General features: G+C 42.2%; 1 protein-coding gene across 4 annotated transcripts in view; it reads left to right on the top strand.

Moving 5' to 3' along the window:
• HIVEP2 (HIVEP zinc finger 2) overlaps nt 1-18,114 on the top strand; it is a 185,507-nt gene that overhangs the window by 146,535 nt on the left and 20,858 nt on the right. For all 4 annotated transcript variants that reach the window (XM_061624022.1, XM_061624024.1, XM_061624021.1 and 1 more), the window contains 2 exons: nt 9,022-9,066; nt 11,423-16,969. In XM_061624022.1, the coding sequence (XP_061480006.1) occupies nt 11,768-16,969 (5,202 nt within the window). In that variant the 5' untranslated portion in view covers nt 9,022-9,066; nt 11,423-11,767. The remainder of the gene's footprint in view (nt 1-9,021; nt 9,067-11,422; nt 16,970-18,114) is intronic.

The raw sequence follows: 18,114 nt of genomic DNA, 5'->3' as shown, positions 1-18,114 counted from the left end.
ATCTATATGCCAAACATATCATACAGAAAGCGGAATTGGACCAAGATGAAGGAGGTGTGAAAATTGGAGGGAGAAATATCAATAATTTAAGATATGCAGACGATACCATACTACTAGCAGAAACCAGTAATGATTTGAAACGAATGCTGATGAAAGTTCAAGAGGAAAGCACAAAAGCAGAACTACAGCTGAACATCAAGAAGACTAAAGTAAAGACAACAGAAGGTTTATGTAACTTTAAAGTTGACAATATGGACATTGACATCGACAAGGATTTCAATACCTTGGCACAGTCATTAACCAAACTGGAGACAATAGTGAAGAAATCAGAAGGCTAGGACTGGGGAGGGCAGCTATGAGAGAACTAGAAAAGGTCTTCAAATGCAAAGATGTATCACTGGACACTAAAGTCAGGATCATTCAGATGATGGTATTCCCAATCTCTATGTATGGATGTGAAAGTTGGACAGTGAAAAAAGCGGATAAGAGAAAAATCCACTCATTTGAAATGTGGTGTGGAGGAGAGCTTTATGGATACCATGGGCCGGGGAAAAAGACAGATAAATTGGGTGTTAGAACAAATTAAACCAGAACTATCACTAGAAGCTAAAATGATGAAACTAAGGTTATTATACTTTGGACACATCATGAGAAGACATGATTCACTAGAAAAGACCATAATGCTGGGAAAAACAGAAGGGAGTAGAAAAAGAGGAAGACCAAACAAGAGATAGATTCATTCCATAAAGGAAGCCACAGATCTGAACTTACAAGATCTGAACAGGGTGGTTTATAACAAACACTATTGGTGGTCACTGATTCATAGGGTCACCATAAGTCATAATTGACTTGAAGGTACATCACACACACACATCTCTCTCTCTCTCTCTCTCTCTCTCTCTCTCTCTCTCTCTCTCTCACTCATCTGTGCCTCTTTCAAGATTTGCGTCCGCCCCTGTTTGGGGCCCTTAAAGTTGAATGGGCTACCTCTTTTCTAATGATTCACTGCAGACGGAAGTGGAAAGACCCGGTCATATTTGCTGGTGACATTGTTTTTTCCCTCCCTCAGCATGGGACATGCCTTGAACCACCTGAACTTACCATTTGTTCCCTATTTCACGGATGCATTTGCATCTTCCTCTGCTCTGCAAGGAGCTCAGGGTGGGATGATGAGAGAGTGTTTCCAAGAGGCCTCCCATCCTTTTGCTACCCAGCCTATATCAAAGTAGCTTCAGAGATGGAAATACCTAAGATATCTTCAAACCACTCAGGTAGAATATGCTTTATATCTATCTCTGGTTATAGCATGCTGTAATCTGTATAATACCTTTATAGCTTGCTGGAAATCCTGCGTCTGTACAGACAGTTGGATGTGTGTGTGTGTGTGTGTGTGAGTGTGTGTGTGTTTGAAATTGTACAAAAAATTTCTGTTTGTTAGCCTTTACTTCTTATCTCAGTTAACTTTCTTATTTGAATCTTGTAATAAATAGCTGTTCATTGGCTCTTTAGAGATATCCAGAAGTAACATACCCCCCCGCCACACAAACATTTCACATTTTTAAAGCTTCGTTTATTAGTGAAAAGTAACAACTGCAGGACCTTTTGTTAATATAAATCTCAGTGGTGCATATTAGATACAGAGATATCATTGTGCTTAGGAGCACCATAGAGAAATGTATAAAAATGTAACTGAGCAGACAGTGTATTGAAAACCAGGATGCTGTTTTGCATTTAGGTGAGTTTAAAAACAAAACCCAACACTAAAAACCCAAGTGTTAGACTTGCTAAATATATACATTCAGTCATACCCAGTGGGTAGTGCTGGATATATTTAGATTTTATGCTTGCCTTTATTTTTAATGACACCTCCAGTGTACCTTCAGTTCTCAGCAAACTGCTGCTTCCTGAGTTGGTAGGAAACTTGCAATTAAAGGAGGATCAAATCTTGTCAGGTGTCATTTATCATTGCATCGCAAATGGTTGATTTCTGGGCAGGAAGAACAATGCTTAATATAACAATAAACAGCATGGGTGACCCCCCCCCACAACTGCTCTGCTTAACAGTTTGCTCTTTGCAATCGCAAAGCCTTATCTCATCGCCCACGCTCATCTGGTTGCTGACGCTGTATGAGCTTCATTTGCATGAACTATTTTTACAACTATTGTGTGTCATTTGAGGAAACAAGCAAGAAGACTGTCATGTAGCAATTCACCCTTTCAGGATGCCCTACAATGTGAGAAGGACATGAGAACATACATATGCTTGGTAATTAATCTTAAATGTTTTTAAATGTCAAACCACAGCAGTTTAAGGCACAAGGGCTGCCTCTCACATTACATGTCGACATATAGTGGAGGCATGTAACAGGTGTGTGATTACTACAGGTACATATGCAGGACTGCCCTTTGACATGTGCACATTTTGGCAAACATGCCTTTGCTGTCACATAATATGCAAAGCAACCCTAAGTTGTTGTTGTTGTTTATTAAATTTATATCCTGCCCTTCCTCCCAGCAGGAGCCCAGAGCAGTAAACCAAAGCACTAAAACACTCTAAACCATCATAAAAACAGACATTAAAATGTATTAAAACAAAACATCTTTACAAACATATTAAAATAAAACTTCTTTAAAAAATCTTCCAACACAGACGCAGACTGGGATAAGGTCTCTACTTAAAAGGCTTGTTGAAAGAGGAAGGTCTTCAGTAGGCACTGAAAAGATAACAGAGATGGTGCCTGTCTAATATTGAAGGGGAGGGAATTCCAAAGGGTAGGTGGCACAACACTAAAGGTCCACTTCCTATGTTGTGCAGAATGGACCTATTAATAGGATGATATCTGCAGGAGGCCCCCACCTGCAGAACGCAGTGATCAACTGGGTATATAAGGTGTAAGACGGTCTTTCAGGTATCCTGGTCCCAAGCTGTATAGGGCTTTGTACACCAAAACCAGAACCTTGAACTTAGCCCAGTAGCTAATGGGCAGCCAGTGCAATTCTTTCAGCAGCGGGGTGACATGTTGGCGATACCCTGCTCCAGTGTGCAGTTGCGCCGCTGCATTTTGTACCAGCTGCAGCTTCCGGACCAACCTCAAGGGCAGCCCCACATAGAGTGCCTTATAGTAATCCATCCTGGAGGTTACCAGTGCATGGACAAGTTGAATATGTGTGAGGTAGTTTTTAAGAGAGTATTTGCTTTGAAAAACAAACTAATGTCTAGTTAGATGTAACGTATATAGCATATATAACGTATATAGACAAACATATATGTACAAATGTATATGTAAATATTATATGGATATGCCTCTGATAGAGCCAGTGTGGTGTAGTTGCTAGCCCATTGGCCAGACATTTGGGACACCCAACTTCAAATCCCTGTTTGGCCTTGAAATATACTTTGTAACATAGGAAAAAGCACTTTCTCTCAGCCTAATTAACAAGGTTGTTATGCGGCTGTACATATTTATTAATGTAGGGTAGATATATCAGAGAGGTTCCCCTGTCCCAGAAAAAAAAAATCCCATCATGATAACAAGATTTCCCAAGACTGAGCCCAATTTTGAGATTTGTTAAGGAATAAAAACTAAGAAGAAAATGCAAGAAAGGTATTGGTGTTGTTGAGTTTTAAACACATAAAGAAAAAAGCCTGTGTTTTGGTTTTTCTAGAATGAAAGGCCTTAAAAATATTTAAGTAACAAGCTCAGTACGCTTTGGAAGCAGAGAATACCCTTTTCTGCATTTATACAGTTTCTCCTGGTTGAGTGCATTCTACATGTGGAAAAGAATTCTATATGAGCTAATGAGCTATTGTACTAGTATAATTCAAATTTTCATAAAACTCCATTGAAAAGTCCTAGAAATTATATTCCCACATGGAAAAACTCAGAAAACCATGTAAAATGCCAACTACAAAGCCAAAATTGAAAGAGACTTATAATCTCTCTTCACCCCCATCTAATAGCAAATGATTGGACATACAAAATCATCTGGTAAATACAACCCCTTAGCTGGGAGATCCCATGAAAGTTTTCTGTTCATTTCTTATTGTTTATAACTCTGGATGACAAAGGTAGAATCCCAGAGCCTCACATTATTACCGTTTTGCAATTTGAAGTCCATATAAATGTTTGCAAAATACAGTTTTCTCTTCTCAGGTCATATGCAAATGTCACTGCTTGTAGAAATGGACATGTTAACATGCAATGAAAGTATATCTATTAGATGGTTCTGTATATTACATTTGTCAATGGAGACTGTTGAAAACAAGTGTCTGTGCTGCAACTGTAATGTGGAGAATCTCTTCTAGTGTAGAGTGTGACCATCACTTGGAGAGCATTTGTTTTGGTCATAAGGTTAGCTGCCTCATACCAAGTCAGAGTATTTAAACTGGATACATTTGCTGTCACTGAGCTCTATTGCCTTCCCCCAACTACTACCAGCCACATCTGACATTTAGCATAGAGACTCTCCATAAGCTCAGAACTATTTGTATAGGTAAGTTGTGCTAGACGTTAAAGTCACAACATGGAGCTGTGAGACAGCATATGAGACTTGCTACATGGGGGCAGATGGACCTCCATGAGCAGGTTGTTCAAAAGTGTAGGGACCACTATTAAAAAGGCACTGGTTTTTCCACTCGACCAATTCAGTTAATCTAACTATATAATTTTTTGTAAGCCATTGCGCTGTCATGCATAGGGACATGGCGTGGCGGCAGGATGGCAGGCAAGCAAGGCGAGTGAGTGTGGGAAGCAAGGGTGTTGGGTGGGTGAGCAGGAAGGGTTAGTGGGGGCAGGGGGTTAGCAAGCGGGGGCAAGCAAGTGGAGTGAGCAAGCAGGGGTGGCAGTAACAACGCGGGAAGCTGGTAAGTGGTTGAGGTGGGGTGGCGGCAGCAGCCTGGGCAAACAGGACACTAGTAGCTGCCTAAATGGGGGGAGTGCCTGGGGGGACACTTTGGGAATTGCCTGGGATGGGGGAGGTTTGGGGTTGCCGCTATATGTGTGTGTGTGTGCACACGTACATGCTTGGGAGTGGTTGTATGCGCTTTTGAGTGTGCCTGGTATGTGCATGTGTTTGGGAGTCTATGGCTTTGTGTGTATGGGTTTGTGTTTGGGAGTCCATGCGTATGTGTGTGTTTTGGAATTCATCTGTGGGTGTTTGGGAGTCCCTGTGTGTGTGTATGAATGTGGGGTTGGCATGCAAAGCACCATGCAGGGGCAAAGCCACTACTAATAACATATTTTCTTTGTCAATCTATGGATAAAATGCATCCATCAAGACAGCCAAAGCCATGTCAGTCTCAGAAGTGGACCTGAAACCACATGGATGTTTGTTTATTATTTATTTAAACCAGTATTATAACAACAAAGAGGCTTGTTTTTGCTGCAACAAGACTAATATGGCTGTAGCACTGGAGAAGAAATGATGCGTCCCCTAGAGATGCTAGAGATTTGGTTGCAAACAGATGTTCCTTCAACCTCCCCTGACAAGTCCACCAGATTATAGTTTGAAAGTTCTGAGGATAGCAATAGCTTTCTTTAGCAGGAAACAGGTTACTGTTTATTCTAAGGTTAGGGGCACAGGAAGCTGCCTTATACTGAGTTGGACCAATGGTCCATCTAGCCCAGCAGCTTGCTTTCAGGGGGGAGTCTTTCCTAGCCCCTGCTGAAGGTACTAAGGATGTGCATACAGAGCATTTGCTGTACCACTGAGTTACACTCCTCTTGTCTTGAGATGGAATCTCAATGGTTAGTTTCACCATCTCTGTCACAAATAGTCTCAGTTTGCCACTACAGGTCTTAATGAGCTAGGATATGAGTCCATAATAATGTAGCTGAATATATCTCTTGCAGCTTTCTGACCACTTAAGAGGATATAATTGACTGAGGTTCATCTAAGCAAAGGAGGTGAATGGGTAAATTGCCTAAATTGTGTCCCTTCCAATATGCTGGAATGTCCCCGATGTCATCAAAGGAGCCATGAAGTCCTCAGCTGCACCTGACAATGATGAGGCACCCTTAACAAACTTCAGTTCCCAGAATGCTCTATGACTGTTAAAATGGTATAGGACTGCTTTGAATGGATAGTGTGGATGTAACCTGAGAGCTGCTGTTAAGCCTGGCCCCTTGCTGAAGTGAAGTGATGGTTGCTTGTGAACATTTGCAGATATAATTGGGATCTCTGTGACCCCCAAACTGGTGCATGTTTGGTGCAAAATGGTAGCTATGAAGAAAAAAAAGGTTTGCTGGGTAGCAAGGAAGACTTTACCTAGAAATAAAAATGTCTAAGGAATTCATGTTTCTAAAGGGGTTTTGTAAACCAGAGGTGCACTGTTCACCCATGATATCATTTGTGGTGAACAGTAATAGAAGTGAGTGATTTGTCTGTTATGAAAATAGAGAAAATATTTCACTTTCTCATGAAATGGTCAGAACAGCATCTGGGTTAAGCATCTGCAGGCATGACAAGTGATTAGTAACTTTAAACAGCATTTTGCGGGATCACTTTAACCCCTCGCACCTTATGTGCATGGGTTTGTGGTTTTTTTGGTTTTCTAATTAATCCCATGGGGTAGAATTGACCCCAAAAGTCAGAAGAGTAAAAACACCATTTATGTGTTTACTAAATGGAAGTGGGCAGGGGCGGAAACACCACGTCGCAATTCACATCTTGTCATGGTTAAAGACTAGATAGTGTTGCCACTAGGCCTGGACTTTGAGGCCTAAAATCTGGCGCCTTGCAATGCAGGGACTCCCCCCTCCCCCTGGATGACCATCCAGAGAGTGGCAAATGATGGGGGAAGCAGCAAACAGGCCAAGTATCAGCACCCCGTCAGCACCAGCGCTGAAGCTGACCTCAGCAATGTCCTTTCTTTCTTGTTTTTAAAAACATTTTATAGATGGGAAGCAGTTCGCTTGCCACGTAAATGGTTAGAGATGCTCATTTCATTATTTTTACATTATCTTTTTCTACAACAAAAGGGACCTCATCCCCAAGCAAATGTGCTTAGCATCCGGAAAGCAGATGCAAACTCTGTTTCATTCCTGTAGGCATGATGATGCTATGATTTAATAGTTTAAAATTTGAAACTGCGCATGCTCTGTGTGTGTGTGTTGGCAACAATTTTCTCTCTCTCTCTAACGTATCGGGAATGTAGAAACAGTTGTAAAGCAGGGAAAGGCTGTGGCGCTTGGGAAAGAAATGGTAACTGCATGCTTCACAACTGAAATAGTACCACATGGCTGCTGTATAACAGGAGGAGGGGGATGTGTTGTGAAGCCATGAAGCCAAGGGTCTAAAATTACCTAGCTGTGCCACTGGTCGTGGAAGACAGGCAGAAACGTTTTCTGAATTTCTTTCCGTGCTGTCAGGGTACGTTTGACCCCTCTTGAGTAAATGCCGAGTTGACCAAATGTGGGTTAAAAAAGGTTATTGGTGGTAACAGTGGTGGCAGTTGCCCAGTCAATGGTCTGAGACCCTCCTAGAACTTAAACTCGGACGACAAACCTGGTTTTGTTGCTGCATAACATGCTAAAAGATGCATAGGAGTTTCTCATTCCCATGGCTGAAGAGATGATTAGTGGGATGGAAAAAGAGGGATGTCTGCAAAAGGAAGAGGAGAGAGTAACAAATATAGCAGGGGGTACCCATTCTGCTGCTGTTCTTTCAGATCTCTGGATTGGAGTCAGAAATGCGTGAGTGAGGTGGATTGGTGCATGTGGGGGAATCTCTACACCGCCATTTGTACATGATCTGCCTCATGTGGGCCACGTCTTGCTAGACTGTGGACAATGTGTCTCCAAGGGTAACTATAGAATTTGAAGGCTCCTTGCTGCTTTTGACATTTTCATCACTGTGTCTGACAGAGATATTTGGTAAAAGGGAAAAGATGTTATTTCCTTTATTTATGTAAAAATGTCGTTATTTTACTCATAACCATCTGGCTTTCTTCAGAGTCAGGTTTTTTTAAAATCTCACAAGCAACTGTGCCTTTTTATTTGTTTGGTGCTTGGCTAGTGAGATAATTAATTAGTTTATTAATGAAGTCAGTATTTTGTACATTGCAATTTGAAAATTATTTGTAAGCCAGCATCTGTGTCTTTATATGAAGCCGTATTTAGAAACGTAAGAATGGTGTAAAAATAATTTCTTGATTTCCCCCATCCTTTTGAACTGACCTTCCATTATGACCAAGGTTGGGGAACCTTTATTCCCTGGATGGCTGTTTATCCACAGAAAAGCCAATCAGGGCTGCAGCCAATGGTGAGCAAATCTAGATCCAAAAGTGTATGGAGCCAATAGTGAGTAGAATTTGCAATGTTGCAGGATTGCATAGCTCCCTTTTTTCTCCTTCTGTGCCACCTACTCTCTCTCTCTCTCTCTCTCTCTCTCTCTGCTCCTCCCTTCCCTCTCGAGATCTCTGTAGGCTATTCCCCTCTTCTCTCCTCCCTATTAACACGGGTCAGAACTAATCACTTGTAGAGGTCTTCCCTTCCCTCATTCTGTTTGGTTTCCATATGTCTCACTTTCCCCACCTTCCTCTCCTCTCTCGGAATAGCCCTTGGGGTGGTCATTGGCCTTGTCCTCTCCTCATCCTTGCTTCACAAGGTCATAGGAAGTCTTGCCTCAGCAGCACCAACCGTTGCTATTTCCAGTGAACTAGAAAGGAAACCAAGTTTGTGCCTTTACGATGACACTAGACCCTACACCCTGCTTTTATTTAGCATTGGTTGTGAGGCCAATGGCAAGGATATTGGAGCTTCTTGAACCCAGGCTCAGAGTATAGCATACAAGCCTATATTGGCTACACCAAGACTTGAAAACTCTCATTCTTCAAAATAAATTGTAATATGTCCCCCTGCCCCAACAGTCACCATAGAAATGCAAACATTTCAGCAATCATTTTTATTCATTGCAGATGGATAAGCACCATAAAATTTTAAAATATGTCTCTGTGAAAGGTCCATGTAGACTTCAAACTTTTTCCTAATTACTTTTGTTTTATTTTTCCTTTCCTCCCAGGAAGCTTCAAGATAATCATGTACAGTAGATGCCAAGAAGATGCAGGTACTTTTTTTTTTAAAGTCCAGATTAAAAATATCATTTTCTCTGGTTCTCTAGAAAGATTTTGAAATTAAATGCAGATGCTGTTCTTGGTTGCACATATCGCTCTTTATTTTCTGCACAAAAATAAGCAGATTTTTTTTAAAACTAAAAACTTAAGTATATAGTTTTTCAAGATTAAATACTAATGCCCCAATCTAGTAATTGTCTTAGACATTTGATAGTTTTGCATGTGCAGAACAGATGTTCTATGCTCCCAGACCAGCAAAGGATTTTGCTACCTGCAGAGAAAATGGCAGATCCAACTGTCCGTCCTCCACATACAAACTGCAATGGATGCTGCTGCATGTGTCTAAAAACCAAATTAGATGCATGTGTGGTCTGAATTCCTGATATATTTATTTTTTTATTTAAAACCAGATATTCAAGGGCTCTGAATTGGATCAGAGCAATTGTGGGCTAATAGTAGTTTGCAAGGGGTTTAGATTGGGCACACAGTACAGAACTGAAAGAGTTCTAATTTGGTGCCCCCTGCTGCTGCTTTTCAGTAAAGTTTTAAAGCATCAGGAGATACACTGCATGGATCTGTTTGTCACATGTAGGTTGAACCTAACATGACCTCATTCATGTGGTTATGAGTACAGATCTACAAGATCCAGAGTTACATGTGTACGTCTTGGTTATCCTGATTCCAGCACAGTTATTTGAATGTCACAAAACATATCAGCTCCAATATCTGGCATCCTGAACTAATGTGATTAATAAATCAATTGAATATGAAGACCACAAAATGTTCACAGGACCATGCCAATAAACGGACCCATGCACATGTGGTAAGCAATGTATGGTGAAAAATACTAAAAAATCAGTTTTGCCTGGAGGTACGTGGTTTTAAATCCTTATCCAGCAATGACGGTTTTGGGTAGCCTTTGAAAAGTAAAGATCTCATCCTAACAACCTACAGGGCAGTTATGTGGATAAAATGAGATCACAGAATCAAAGAAGAGGAGAGTTGGAAGGGGCCTATAAGGCCATCAAGTCCAGCCCCCTGCTCAATGCAGAAATCCAACTTAAAGCATAACGTTATCCCCATATACACCACTCTCCTGTCCTTTACCCTAATAACTCATACAAATCTATTAGTAATAGTAGTAATTGAGTGCCCTCCTCAAACTAGGCACTGTTCACAGATTTATGTGATTAATAAAACAATTCAACTGGCCGAGCATTAAACAGTGCTATAGCTGCAGTTATGCCACTAACCATAGTTTGTGTTATGGCAGCAGCAGCAGCTTTATGGGATTAGGCAGCTGTTTGTATTTAGTTCACTGATCTCAATAGATCTTTCTCATTTACCTGTGTTTGAGACTGTAGCTAAATTAAAGCTAAAAAGCAAATGTCTCTGTGTGCTGTATTAACAGAAACATTCTGTCTAATGCACGAGAAGCCTTTATTCTATTGTTCTTAACACCTCAATTGAATTTAATAATCTAGTGGGTTAAGATGGATACTCAGAAGCTAAGAAAAGATGGAACTAACTATATTTAGCTTCAAGAAGGAATAGCAGGGAGAAGGAATGGCGCAGTTGTGAAAATTGTAAAATGCTGATTTGGGCAGGGTAATAACCAAGGAAAATAATTTACCAGGAAAGCCGCATCTTGCAGATTTAGCATTAGTAGAATAAATTGTCATAAATCAGTCAAGTAACGTAATCATTGTATGAACACATTCTCCAATAAATCATATTTATTTTACCTTGTACACAAACTCTGTTCAGCATCACCAGAAGAAGTCATGGTTTGGTAGAGGCTTTGGTATGCTTACATAAATTCAAAGTAGTGAGGGAGCCAAAGAGAAAGGAGGGTTGTATAGATTTAGTACGAAGTAATCAGAGTTGGAAGCAAGGTTCAGAAAAATCACAGTAAGGTTGCATCACACTTTTTTTTTCCTTTTCATTTTAAAAAAACTACTACATTTATATCCCACCTTTTTCCCAAAGATATCTCAGTGGGGTACATGGTTCTCCCCCCTCCATATTGTCCTCATAACAGCCCTGTGAGGTAGGTTAGGCTGCGTATTGGTGATTGGCCCCTTCATGGCTGAGAGGGGATTTGAAACCTAGTCTCCCAGGTCCTAGTCTGACACTCTAACAGCTACGCCACACTGGCTTGTTAGGCACGATGAAGAAAAGAGGAAGAAGAGATGGGGGACTGCTGCTTTCGGTGGCAGCTACGTGACTCCTTGTACATCTAGTTTCAGCCTCATTCCCACAACACTATTGAATATTTCTATCTTCAGTATTAGTTGCATTGATCTCTGTGGCCTTTTGCTTTTGTGTTTTAACTTTCTCTCTTTGCAGGCCGCTGCATCTTTTCGGGAGGACTGTCTAGAACCCTGCCTTAGTTGATGAGCAAACATATCCCTCTGGATCATTCTTCTTCTGAATGCTTAATAACCATGGATAATGCTCAAATGCCACAACAAGTCTTGACGGATGTATAATAAACTGTTCAGGGCCCTTCCTGCCATGAACAGAACTGTGTGACAACTGACTTTTTCAACATAGAGCTACAGAAGATCTAATGCCTATAAGACTACTACGTGGAAAGTTCCACAGAGAAAGAGAAGTCTGTGAACTTGGAACAGCTCTGGAGAAATGGGAGCAACTGAACTTTAAAAAAGCACAGCACTGGATACGCTTCATATGCCTGAACAGCTTTCGAGTGAACTAGCACTTAAGACCTTGTGTGACAAAATGGACTCTGGAGATACAGCTGTAGGGCAAAATGCTACCTCAAGGTCTGGAGAAACCGCTCAAGTACCAAGTAGACGGAGGCAGGAACATTCAGCTAAGATGAGCATGCTTGGAAGCCTGGAAGGACAAGCACCAAGGGATCCCGAGCACAGGGGAGACCTGGAGTCGTCTGCACACCTTTTTAGTTCTGGGAAAGTGGTGTCAACTAGCGATGCTGCCCAGCAAGCCACAGACAAGCAATACCCACAGCACCTTCCAAGTCCATACTCTTGTCAGCATTCACTTTCTTTTCCTCAGCATTCGTTGCCACAAGGATTCTTGCACAACCTCAAGCCACGCCAGAGCCTGGAAGGCCACAAATGGCCGTTTCCTGGCCACCTGCAACCGGTTGCCTCTGAGGACTTATTTCCATTTCATGTGCATGGCCATAGTGGGAGTTTCTCCAGAAAGAAGATTTCCAGTCTGAACCCTACTTATAGCCAGTATTCTCAGAAGTGTATAGAGCCACAATCCGAAGATGGTCATAAGAAAGAACATAAACCCAAAAAGCCTGGCAAGTACATTTGTCCTTACTGTAGCAGGGCTTGTGCCAAACCTAGTGTACTTAAGAAACATATTAGGTCCCACACTGGGGAACGTCCGTACCCTTGTGTCCCTTGTGGTTTCTCGTTTAAGACAAAGAGCAATTTATACAAGCACAGGAAATCGCATGCTCATGCAATCAAAGCAGGATTAGTACCTTTCACAGAGTCGGCTGTCTCTAAATTGGACCTAGATGCCAGTTTTATTGATGTGGAAGCAGAGATACATTCAGATGGGGAGCAGAGTACAGATACTGATGAAGAAACTTCATTACTTGTTGAAGGTTCTGACAAACTGAGCCCAGTTCCACAGATTCCATTGGACATTACTAGCAGAAGTGGCTTTCACCCATCCATAGACGATTCCTTAGGAGGCCCAATGAAAGTCCCTATTTTGATTATTCCTAAAAGTGGGGTGCAGTTACCATGTGAAAGCTCCTTGCATGTTGGGTATGACAATCTGCAAAACACATTAAGTACTAAGTCTGATGACTCTCACACAGTTAAGCAGCGACTTGCACTAAGACTGTCTGAGAAAAAAGGGCAAGATTCTGAGCAGTCATTAAATCTCCTGAGTCCACATAGCAAAGGAAGCACTGATTCTGGTTATTTTTCACGCTCAGAAAGTGCAGAGCAACAAATAAGCCCACCGAATACAAATGCAAAGTCTTACGAAGAAATAATCTTTGGGAAATTCTATAGGATTAATCAAAGGACTGCACAACCGTTAGCGACAGCCAATCAGGATCGTAGCTCAATGGGTAGAAAAGGCATGGCAGAGCCACTACCTCTTGTTAATCCTAGGTTAGACATGAAGATGCTTGAAGAACGAATGTTTCCAAATAAAGAAGCACTAATTGATCCTAGTAAAATGAGCACTATGAAAAGTAGCCAAGTTTTTAATGATAGCAGTACAGAATCTAAACAGTCTCAGATTGCCACATCATCCATCAAAAGTGAATCAAGCCTTTATCCAGGAAATCGCCCTAGTGATACCTCTCTCCTCCTAGAACCTGCAGCAGATACAAACCCGCTTATTAGAAGCAACTCCATGCCAACATCATCTGCAACCAATCTGAATGTCCCTTCAGCTTTAAGAGGAAGCCATTCATTTGATGAGAGGATGACTGGTTCAGATGATGTGTTTTATCCTGGGACAATAGGAACACCCCATCAGCGCATGTTAATAAGACAAGCTGCCTTTGAGCTACCCTCGCTGCAGGAAGGGCATTCAGATTCAGAGTACTATGGGAGAATAGCAAAGAACATGATGGTTGCTTCCAACAGATCAACTCTAGGAGAAAAAGGGTCAGGCATGAGAGAGAAGAAGTTGCTAGCAGGGGAGAGACCCTTTTATGAGGGTGACTCCTCTGGAAAGCATTACAGAAAATGGGAAGATTATGGGACTCTGAAGCAATGCTACAGAGATGCACCAGCTTTGAGTGGGTCAAAACAAGGGGGAGAATTTTATACTGAATCATCGACACAGTTGCAGGTGGTGTCCTCTATGTATGGCATTACATTTGAAAACAGAAAGCGTAGAATACAGAAGAGTGTTGGAGATGAGGAAGACACGCCATCTCTGTGCAGTGGTGCTACCGGCAGCCCCATGATAGGTGAGTTTGATCCAAAGTCACAAATACAGGAAGGATCAAGGACCGGATATGCCCTTCAGAGTCACGACAGTTCAGTTCATTCTCATCCAGAGCGCTTTGAAATCTGCAGACCCTATCTGCAGTCGGGCAGCCCAGCCACTAGTTTAGAAGAGTGCTCCTTGACAGCCGATCAAGAAAAGGCTGCAGAGTCTCTAAGTAGAAAAGGCAATGTAATCTCGGTCATTCAGCACACAAATTCATTAAGCCGGCCAAACTCATTTGAAAGGTCTGAATCTACTGAGCTTGTTGCTTGCCAGCAAGATAAAATGTATTCATCGTCTGAGACTTGTGAAAGTGAGATTGCAGAGTCCCCGATGAGCCCAGATAGGGTTCAGCAGACGGAAAATGCTGACAGTGTTTGCAAACAGCCTTCTTCGTCCCAACATTCTCAGTCATATCACATGCAGCCCAGGCTTGTTCGCCAGCATAATATACAGGTGCCTGAAATCCGTGTCACGGAGGAGCCAGATAAACCTGAAAGAGAGAAAGAAGCCCCGGCAAAAGAGCCAGAGAAGCCTGCTGAAGAATTCCAGTGGCCGCAGAGAAGTGAAACCCTTTCTCAGCTCCCAGCTGAAAAGCTACCGCCAAAGAAAAAGCGCTTGCGGCTTGCCGACTTGGAGCACTCCTCTGGAGAGTCTAGCTTTGAGTCCACAGGGACGAGCCTTTCTCGCAGCCCTAGCCAAGAGAGCAATTTGTCCCATAGTTCCAGTTTTTCAATGTCCTTCGAAAGGGAGGACAGTATAAAGTTCATGACATCGACCAGACAGGATGAGTTTGGTAAACAGTCTGAGTTTTTAACTGTCCCAGCTGGTGCTTATTCGCTTTCCATCCCGGGACATCACCAACAGAAAGAAATGAGGCGCTGCTCCTCTGAACAGATGCCATGTCCTCACCCTGCTGAAATCCCTGAGATCCGAAGTAAATCATTTGATTACGGGAATCTGTCTCATGCTTCTGCAACAGGAGTGCCTCCTACCTCTTTATCTCCAGCAAGAGAAAGGAAGAAATGTTTTTTGGTTCGCCAGGCCTCTTTCAGTGGTTCCCCTGATCTTTCCCAGGCTGATTCAAGCATGGAACAAAATATCAAGCAAGAGCAAACAGAGCATGGACACACCAGTCTTCGGTCTTCCCAAGTTGCTTGGCCTCATTCCCCCTCTTCTGTTCAGTCAGATGACTCTGGGAAACAGTCCACTGCCTCTTGCACTAGCTTATCTCCACTTTCACATCCCTCAGTCCCACAAGCACCTTATATTCCAAGCAAATACTCAACAGAACAGCAGCATCTATTTGCACTGCAAGAAAAAGTTCCCTTTCTCCCCTTCCACAACACTTTGTTGCCGTTTCCATATCCATCTGTCTGCATGGTTCACTTGCCGTCTCAGCCCCTGTGGCCTCCAGAACTTTCACAGACCCACTTTCAGCATCATTTTGTACAGCAGCTTCAAAAATCTTACTCCAAGCCACCCTTCCCAACAGAGAGTCACCCGGGTTACCATGTGGAATATGCTCAGGAGCATATTCGAAAGAAAACTGCTGATTATGTACATACTAAAGAGCAAACTTACCAGCGTTACTCAGGAACATCAGGACAGTATTCTAAAAATGCACTTCCAACATACCAGCCCGATTGTAGCATTAAATCAACAGATACCTCTTCTGAGCAACAGCTACAGGTGGATTTTGAAACTCAGAATATTGGGCCTGTTCAATCATTACCAGGCACAGTTGTTCCTGTCAGGATCCAGACCCACGTGCCATCCTATGGTAGTGTAATGTACACAAGCATTTCCCAGGTTCTTGCTCAAAGCAGCAGCCCTGCCATTGTCATTTGCAAAGTAGATGAGACTCTTTCTCAAAGAACGTTAGCAACGAGTGCAGCCATGCATGGGATAGGACTTAACATAGTGCAGATGTTAGGCCAACATGGAGGGTTGGAAAAATGTTCCTTGTGGAAAGCACCACAGACCTTGTCACTTAACTTAGATTCCTCTATCCCATTGTGCTTGACCTCCAGTTCAGACAGTGCCTCTACTCTAGGTGGAAACAAGCGAATGCTTTCACCAGCAAGCAGCTTGGAACTCTTTATGGAGACCAAACAACAAAAGAGAGTTAAGGATGAAAAAATGTATGGGCAGATTGTTGAGGAGCTAAGTGCTGTAGAACTCACCAGTTCAGACATAAAGAAAAGCTTTCCCAGACCACAAAAGCCTCAGCTGGTTAGGCAGAGCTGTACTACTGAGCCAAAAGAAAGTGTACCGTCCACTTTGTCCTCTTCTCCATTACTGTCTTCATCATCTCAAGATTTGCCCACTACCAATATGCCTCCCATAGAACTTTCTGCGTTGAGCAGGGAAAAGCTTCCCAGTTTTGACTCTGCTTCACCAGGGCAAAAATCTAGTGGCACTTCTGAAGGTAGAGAGTCCCCAGAAGAACTGGATGTAGATGAATCAGCATCAGATATGAGTCTTAGCCCACAGAGGTCCTCGTTGCCATCAGGGGAAAGCCAGATAGAAGACCAGTCGAAGCAACAGAAATTGCCCTTTGGCATGTTGGTACAAATGGCAACCCAACCAAGCAGGAAAGCGGTGACTTCAACAATTCTCCTGACGGATCTTGCTGACTTCCAACAAATTCTACAGTTCCCTAGTTTGCGCACCACCACAACTGTGAGCTGGTGTTTCTTAAACTATACAAAACCCAGCTTTGTTCAACAAGCAACCCTGAAATCGTCTGTTTATGCTTCATGGTGCATTAGTTCTTGTAACCCAAATCCATCAGGACTGAGTACAAAGATTACCCTTGCACTCCTACGCTCCAAGCAGAAAAACAGCACAGAAATCTATACACTGGCTCCAATGCATAGGCCTGGAACAGGGAAATTGACGTCATCAAGTGCATGGAAACAGTTTGCTCAGGTAATCAACCAATCTTTAAAGATCTCAGTTTTTATTTAGACTTTCCAGTATATAGCAAAGTGAAATGCATTAGAGACTTTTCAGTGTAGTGCTTTTGGAATAGCTCCTCTAGAGTAATGAACATATTCCTTTGAAATGCAAATTCAGGAAACAGGAGCTAACAAGGATGCTGCATCCTGGTTAGAGATCATCCCTGAAAGATTTCAGTAATGTCTAGCTGTTGCCCAAGATTAATACTGTATGAAAGATAAATCTGCCTGTACCAGTCATGGGCTTTATTACACTGTTCTTCAACCTTGGGTCCCCAGATGCTGTTGGACTACAGCTCCCATCATCTTTGGCTAAGCTGGCTGGTGTTGATGGGAATTGTAATCTGACAACATCTGGAGACTTTCTAAACAGTGCTTTAGAAAGTTTTGAAGCTATAAGCAGAACATAGCTGGAAAAATGTGCCCAATGCAAGGTCCCAACCGTTTTAAAAAATCAAAATGTTGTAGGTTACATATCATTTATGGGCCCAAATACATTTGATAATTTGGCACTAGCATCAAATGTGGAACAACCAAGGATTTTTTCCTGCCCTGATACAAACTATATTATTCCTCCTAGTTAGAGCATTTAGTTGTATCCCAGGAGGTTATGGATTTATGTCTCAGCTATCAATGCATTGGGTTGGGGAGATCAAAGGCAGTTGGACATGGGTTGTTGCCACATCACTGCCTTTTGAACTGTAGGCAGAGAAACTAGTGTGTCTTAACCACACCAACCCCGATGGGCCAGATGGCTTTGAACAGACTATGACTTGAAATCCCAGTGCTAGCTGTGGACTGATTTTGATCATCTAGTAAGTCCTCTTTACTATTTTGTGTTTATATGGCGGCATGATGTGGTGTTGTATTTACAGCATCCCCAAGCACTTCAAAAACTTTCCTCTGCTGCCTCTTGCTTATGTTGTTTATTCCTTGATGAAGTCAAAGGGACAGATTAATGGGCTTTTTTGAGTCTGAGCATGATGTAAAGCCTAAGTATGTCCTAAAGCATTTTCACTGATATGAGACAATGCAGTTGCTGTGTTTACACTTGTTGCACTGATTCTGAGTTTCAAACATGGATAACAAGTGACTCTGTGTTGGTTTTTTTTCCGT

The sequence above is a fragment of the Rhineura floridana genome, chromosome 4 (assembly GCF_030035675.1).
Source record: "Rhineura floridana isolate rRhiFlo1 chromosome 4, rRhiFlo1.hap2, whole genome shotgun sequence".
NCBI lineage: Eukaryota > Metazoa > Chordata > Lepidosauria > Squamata > Rhineuridae > Rhineura > Rhineura floridana.
This window is presented reverse-complemented; position numbering and strand designations above follow the sequence as displayed.